Source organism: Myzus persicae, unplaced genomic scaffold (genome assembly GCF_001856785.1).
Source record: "Myzus persicae strain clone G006 unplaced genomic scaffold, MPER_G0061.0, whole genome shotgun sequence".
NCBI lineage: Eukaryota > Metazoa > Arthropoda > Insecta > Hemiptera > Aphididae > Myzus > Myzus persicae.
This window is the reverse complement of record NW_019101272.1, coordinates 1-7,910: the sequence shown is the minus strand read 5'-3', so window position 1 is coordinate 7,910 and position 7,910 is coordinate 1. Positions and strand designations below refer to the sequence as shown.

Sequence of the window (7,910 nt, the reverse complement as noted above, 5' to 3'; positions counted from 1 at the left end):
CATAAATACAAAATTATTTGACCAGGCCCTAAACGTATGTAGATATAGGGACATGTCAGATTGGGAAGGAGTGAAATTAATTTTATTGGACGCTTTCGAACCACAAAGTTCCTCGTCGACATTACAGGTAGCGTTAAATTCCGTACGTATGCGACCAAACGAAGACGTTAGTTCGTATGCTAGACGCGTAGAACAATTATATTTTAACTTATGCGTAGCGAGTACTAAGGGCAAAACAACAGATCAGGCCACAGTATTAAGGGATCAACTAAAAGAACAAACATTGGTAGTATTTATAAAAGGTTTAACACCTAGTTTAAAAACAATAGTAAAATCACGTAATCCACCTACTTTAGAATTGGCAATTTAAATAGCCAAAGATTAGGAAACCGAATTGAAATCTGAGTCGGATGCATATCAATACTATGGTAATCAAAATAGAAATAATAATAATAATAACAATAATAATAATAATTATAACCGACTTAATAATAATAATTTTGAGAATAATAATCGCTATAATAATAATCACAGACAAAATAATAATAATTTCAATAATAATAATTATCAGCGACAAAATTTTAATCCGAGAGGGAATAATAATAATTTTATTAGACCGCAATATAGACCGGATGTGAATCGAAATAATAGAAATAATATGCAAAATAATCAATATTCGCCGCGTAATACAAATAATTATAATTATAATAACATCCAATGCTATCAGTGTGGAGGAAATCATTACGCACGCGATTGTAATATACGACGAAATAATAATCCGCGGGGGGGCTATAATAATCCGGAAAGTATATGTCCGGACCGTATAATTCCGGAATATATTTATCCGGACCGTATTTCGACGGAATCCAAAAAATATAAGCCGTATTTTAACGGAACGTATAGTTCCGGAAAGTATATGTCCGGACCGTATAATTCCGGAACGTATTTATCCGGACCGTATTTCGACGGAATCCAAAAAGTATAAACCGTATTCTTCCGGAACGTATTTGCCCGGACTCTTAGGGCTAGTATTACAATCATGGGTTACCCTCCGATCAGTGTTTAACGGACTGTAAGATGAAATAACCAGTATTACAAACTCCGGTCCACTCTGTTACTGACCGTTAGCTTCCGGTTACGCTTACCAGCCGATATCGGCTGGTTAAAAAATGTGATGTACCGTTAAAGCATCTGATTGGTTATTAAATTGTTATGTTTTTGTGATTATTTTGTTATCATTATCATTATTAATTATTCCTCAATACAACAATCTAAATTTTATTGCGAACAATATTATTATTTAATTTTGTTTTCGGTTTTCGATTTCCCGACTATATTTATATTTATTTATATTTATATTTTATTATAAAATAGTATATGTTGTACTATTACTATTTTTACTATGGACGCACAAGACTATATGGATGTTGACGACTATTCAGACACCGACGAAAGTGACGAAGCAATCGATGATTTTGATCATTTGGCGGAAATTGTGGCTTTCCCTAGGCGTGCTAAAATTATTCGCAAACGACCGGATCATTTTAAAGTATGGAGAGATGATGAGTTTTTGAATAGGTTTCGTTTGAACAAAGATACCGTCAAGTTTCTCCTACGTATAATAAAACCAAAAATTGTATCACAAACCAGTAGGTAAGCGTGTATTAAAAGATTTTTTTGTTCAGTTATTTGATATACTATTTGTTTATTTTGTTGCTCCTCCAATTTAAAATTGATCTATGTTATAGTAGTCCGTAACCTGCAAATTATGAATCAATACCAACTATTATAAGGTTTCTTATAATAATATAATTTGAATCAAACCTAAAACGTCACATCCTAATTCTCTCATCCACATCTCTAACATGTTACATCCTAATTATGCATTTAAATAAGTTTAACACTTGTGTAATAAATAAAATATTGCATTTAATATGTTCCTTGTATTGGATTTTTTCCAATTTTTACTATTCTACATCTTGTTGGTGTAGTACATCCAATGTGTGTTGATTGTTTTACTTGCTTGGTCGATTTTCTAAAATATTTTACCAAGAAGTTGTAGGCTGAACATTTATTTTGATAGGAAAAATGTTTACCTGGAAAATCTATTGATTTTGGACCACCTCCACACACTTTTTTAAAATTACTTGAGATAGATTTTAATGTGCTGCTTATTTTTCCAATTTGAATAGTAAATTGGTAAACATAAGCAGTAAGCACATATATCCAACATACTTTTATAATCTATTTGTTTATCAATTTTTATTTTATATTAATAGTATAGTCTGTAATTGTATAAATTAATATTTTACAGAAATAATGCAGTAACACCTAGTCAAAAACTGTTGATGACGTTGAGGTATTATGCAACTGGTTCTTTCATAGCAACTTGTGCAGATTTTGCTGGAATTCATAAAACTACTGGTGGTAAAATTATAATCGAAGTGTCAAAGGCCATAGCAACACTTAGACCGGATTTCATTCATTTTCCAACAACTGATGATGAAATACGTAAAGTTAAGCAGGATTTCTTCAATATTGCGAAATTCCCATCGTGTATTGGAGCGATTGATTGTACTCATATAAAAATTAGATCACCAGGTGGTAATGATGCAGAAATTTTTCGGAACAGGAAACAATTTTTTTCTATGAACGTACAAACTATTTGCGATTCAAAATTGATAATACAAAACATAGTTGCTAGGTGGCCAGGTAGTAGTCATGATGCGAACATATTTCGGAACTCTGCTATTAAACAACGTTTTGATAATAGAGAGTTCAAAGATTGTGTTTTAGTGGCTGACAGTGGATACCCAATGCAGTCTTATATGATTACACCTATGTTAAACCCAATTACTAACGTTGAAAATACTTTTAATGAGTCACAGATCCGTACTCGAAATCCAATAGAAAGATCATATGGTGTCTGGAAGAGACGATTTCCAATATTGAGTTTAGGAATAAATGTAAGAAACTTGGATACAGTACAAGCCATTATAGTGGCTACAGCAGTACTGCACAACATTGCTCGTCAGTTTGGAGATGATGAGCCTAGAGTTACTGAAGAACAAGAAAATGAAATTGCATTAACGTTACTTGAACAACCTCATGATATCAACGATCAAGGAAGAAATCAATCAATACATAGAAACCGCTTTTTAAATTATTTTAATACTTTATTGTGACCAGATTGAACAAAATAAAAATAAAATTGTAAAACATAAAATCAAAAGCAATGCTAGTTTTCTCCTTATATATTTATCTACTTGTACATTTTAAATTAGAAATAAAGGAAATTATTATTTAAAAAAAAAATGTATTTATATATTATTTNCAAATATTTAACATGTAATAAAAATAACAATAGTATTTAACAATTAACAAGTACTGAATAATATAAAATAATCAAAAAAAACTGTATTTATACATTAATAAATATTTTGTCTAATTTGATAAATAACAAATTCCTTAGTGGAAGACAAATTTCATAATCATAAATGTAAGTACAAATATTTAACATGTAATAAAAATAACAATAGTATTTAACAATTAACAAGTACTGAATAATATAAAATAATCAAAAAAAACTGTATTTATACATTAATAAATATTTTGTCTAATTTGATAAATAACAAATTCCTTAGTGGAAGACAAATTTCATAATCATAAATGTAAGTACAAATATTTAACATGTAATAAAAATAACAATAGTATTTAACAATTAACAAGTACTGAATAATATAAAATAATCAAAAAAAACTGTATTTATACATTAATAAATATTTTGTCTAATTTGATAAATAACAAATTCCTTAGTGGAAGACAAATTTCATAATCATAAATGTAAGTACAAATATTTAACATGTAATAAAAATAACAATAGTATTTAACAATTAACAAGTACTGAATAATATAAAATAATCAAAAAAAACTGTATTTATACATTAATAAATATTTTGTCTAATTTGATAAATAACAAATTCCTTAGTGGAAGACAAATTTCATAATCATAAATGTAAGTACAAATATTTAACATGTAATAAAAATAACAATAGTATTTAACAATTAACAAGTACTGAATAATATAAAATAATATTCAAAATCATCAAAAAAAAAAAGTCCACTACAAATCACTGAATTTTAATTTTATACTGGATTTTTGCAATGCAAGTAGTTCCATTTCTGATGCATGTTTTTCTACTTGAAACTTTATCCTATCTTTTACTTCTTGTAATAATTCCTGTTCTCGATTTATTTTCAGCTTCCATATTTCTCTTTTAAATTCTACTTCTTCGCTTTGTAAGTTTGATTCTTGCTCTGTCAGTGAAGCTTTTTCATGTGCCCATTTTGATAACTTGTCTTGAAAGAGCCTCTTTCTCTTTGTCGGGCCTAAAATCATTAATAATTCGTACAGTTTATTTGAACAATGAGATAATTTTAAAATTACATAAACACATTTTTCAATAATTACCTGATTTAGAAAGTTCAACATTGTCATGTGGGGATGTTCTTTCAAACGATAATGGAGCGGATTTTGGCTGCCTTAGCATTCCAGGTGTATATTTTGCCCAAGACATTCCTGACAAAAGTAGTGAATGAAAAATGTATCTAATAAGCTAGTTATAAACAAATGTATGGTAAAAATATAAACAAAGTACAAAATAAATCTTTACCAGGTTCAATGGACTCATTTTGAATACAACTATCTGAAGTCTGCTCTTGGAATGTGCTATCTTGATCATAATCACATCTCACTACTTCTACTTGATACTCATCTACTCCATCTATTTCAATTTGATTAGTGTTTGAAACTATCACTAAAATGAATATCATAAAATACATTAATTGTAATACGTCACATTAATACATTTTTAACTTTGACTAATCAGAAGTAGCTACTAGATTCTATTTGCTACCAGACACTATCCTCAACGTTTAAAATATTTTTAAAATTTAAATTACAAACTGAGTACCTATATTAAATTCATGAAATAATAAATTAGGAGGTGGAGTTGCCACCTATGGCCACCTTAAGAATTTTTTTTCTATTGATATTTATTTATTCTATATTAAATGGTCATTGAAAAAAAATGAAAATTTAACTGTCAATACTTCATAAGTTCACTTATACTTGGTTTGAATTTCAAAGTCTTAAGAACATTATTGAATGAGAAATTTGTATTAATATTTTAAAATATGCATTTTCCCCTCCTATGGCCAACGTAAAAATATTTTTTATTTTATTTAAAAATGTACATTATTAATACCTATATATAATATATAAATAATGAAAGTTAAGTAATAAAATTATTAAATATAAATATTACTCTGGCCTGTTTAAATCTCAATTAATCTAAATTAATTTTTATATCTAAGTATTTATTACCTTCATCGTCACACCAGTTGGAAATCAATCCTGATGCTCTTGTACCCAAAAGAGCCAATACGCGTTCATCAACAGAACCAAAATCTTCCAAAACAGCTTTACCACCTCCAGTGCTTGAAAGTTGCTTTCCATTTTGCACTTTTTTTTTCTGAGCTCGTCTACATATATTTTCGAATTTGCATTTCAAGACACTCGCTGGTCTAAATTGATCTGTAATAACTGCGTTGAACTCGGATTCTATTTTTGCCCAGTGTTCTTTCTTTTTCCTGTAATGTAATATTTGGACCAGTAAGTAAAAAGAACGTGATAACTATTAAATATTATAAAGAAACAAAAGAAACTTACATATTATTCACGTGGTCGGTAGTCTTACACTGAATAACAGACCAGTGTTTCGAAATTAAATTCATCAGTTCTTCTTCCTCAGCAAAACTAAAGTTTTTACTTTTTGATGTTTTTTTATCCATGTCGTATATTAATTAACACGTTCACTAATTATAAAATTACCTATTTTATAAATGTTAACTTTAAGTTTAAAATTTAAAATAAAACTAGTAATGAGCTTATGACACGCAGTGATATCTGGATAACAGTTTAAACTTTTTTAATGATAGTGGCGGTCAAAACAGTGGATTACCGAATCGAACTCTGACGGGGTATTGTTATACTACTTTTCTGATAACGGACCGTAAAAGACAAAACCGCGGTTAAATTGATAACCGAGGCGTAAACGGACGATCAGGTAACCGAAGATATAATCATGTATTGTAATACTGGCCCTAAATAGATAGTGTGGTGGCCCACAACAACAACCGCGGTATCAGCACGCCCCTCCGCTCAATTTAACACTGCCTCCATGACGCGACTACTGCCCACCGACGAACTCCCCCACTAGTCGTACGTACGTCGTCGTCAACGTCCCGTAATGTAAAAAAAACCGAACGCCCGACAATATTGTATAAAACCACGTGATTTATTTTTCTAGTTGTAATTGTTAAATTCAAAATCCCTGTAAATAAAAAGTTATTGTTTTACCTGTCATATTAAAACCAATTATATTTCAACCCGTAATTCAATACGTTTTCTTTTTATTTAAATATTGGTAACCCTAACGACTCATCCTACCAAATTGGTGACCTCGACGTGATCCAACACGCAGCACGCCCGGAAGACCAATGCGAGCAAATCGAAGGTTCCGACGTGCTAATCTGGTGACCATTCTCACCCTTTCTTGTTGTACCACCACGTGTTTTACATTTTTTCGACTCACGCAATGAACCTGTTAGACGTTTTTGCCGCCGACGGCGAACTTCTGAACGAAAATCGCGTCGACCCGAACGCAAACCCGAACGCTGCGTCCGCGCAACAACAGCCGTTACAGGTTCCCGGTCTGATACCGCCTCCGCAAAATATTTCCGCGATCGAACACGTTCGACTTCCCGGATTTTGGCGTCACTCACCACAGCAATGGTTCACACACGCCGAAGCTGTCTTCCATGATATACCCAAGACCGCAGTTACCACGCCGTTCGGATTATTTGAGTTTCCTGTGATGTGCTTCGGCCTGCGAAACGCGGCGCAGACGTTCCAGCGCGTTGTCAACGAAATGCTGCGCGGTCTCGACTACGCCTTCGCGTACATCGACGACGTCCTCATCGCGTCACGTGATGAAGCCGAACACGAGCAACACGTCCGCGCAGTATTAAAGCGACTTCAAGATTTCGGCATGTCGATAAACCCCGCTAAGTGTGTTTTTGCCGTCACCTCGCTAACGTTCCTGGGCCACGTTATTAACAAGGACGGCTGCCAACCCAACCCAGACCGCGTCGACACTATCCACCGATGGCCACTTCCGGCGACCAAAAAAGGCCTACAGCGGTTCCTAGGGTCGGTAAATTTCTATCGTAGGTTCATCCCGAACGCCGCGGAGATGCAAACCACGCTGTACAACTTAGTAGCGCAAGTTAAGAGAAAAGACGGACCGTTACAGTGGAACGACAGCACCCGCTCCGCATTCGATACCTGCCGCACAGCCCTCGCCGCCACAGCAAACCTAGCCCACCCTAAACCAAACGCAGAACTACGCCTCAGCACAGACGCGTCCAGCACATCGATTGGCGCCGTAATTGAACAAAGAGACGGTAACGACTGGCAACCACTCGTTTTCTTTTCGAGGAAGCTCACCGACGCAGAAACGCGGTACAGTACGTATGTCCGTGAGTTGCTCGCGGCATATAGCAGCACCCGCTACTTCATCCACCTCATCGAAGGCCGCCTAACCACTTTATTCACGGACCACAAACCACTCACATTCATGTTCACCTACAAAAGTGAGAAGTACGTAGACAGACAGGTGCGTCAAATATCATTTTTATCGCAATACATTCACACAGTGGAACACATTCAAGGCACCGACAACGTCGTACCCGACGCATTGTCGCGACTCGAAACAGCCACATTGCAAAGCGGATCGCCCGATCCGGCTCAATGGTCAAAAGCTCAAGCGGACGACCCGGAGCTACAA

At 33.7% G+C, this 7,910-nt stretch overlaps 2 protein-coding genes across 2 annotated transcripts; one reads left to right on the top strand and one right to left on the bottom strand.

Moving 5' to 3' along the window:
- The first annotated feature begins 1,038 nt into the window (after nucleotides 1-1,038).
- Nucleotides 1,039-3,307, top strand: LOC111028500 (putative nuclease HARBI1). Its single transcript, XM_022307159.1, has 2 exons — nucleotides 1,039-1,653; nucleotides 2,315-3,307. The coding sequence occupies exons 1-2, from the start codon at nucleotides 1,403-1,405 to the stop codon at nucleotides 3,183-3,185; spliced, it is 1,122 nt and encodes a 373-aa protein (XP_022162851.1). The 5' UTR covers nucleotides 1,039-1,402; the 3' UTR covers nucleotides 3,186-3,307.
- A 778-nt stretch (nucleotides 3,308-4,085) lies between these two features.
- LOC111028501 lies at nucleotides 4,086-6,484 on the bottom strand. The gene is made up of 5 exons (XM_022307160.1): nucleotides 5,732-6,484; nucleotides 5,387-5,652; nucleotides 4,674-4,817; nucleotides 4,472-4,579; nucleotides 4,086-4,389 (listed from the first exon to the last, which is right to left on the bottom strand). The coding sequence occupies exons 1-5, from the start codon at nucleotides 5,851-5,853 to the stop codon at nucleotides 4,124-4,126; spliced, it is 906 nt and encodes a 301-aa protein (XP_022162852.1). The 5' UTR covers nucleotides 5,854-6,484; the 3' UTR covers nucleotides 4,086-4,123.
- Nucleotides 6,485-7,910: the final 1,426 nt, after the last annotated feature.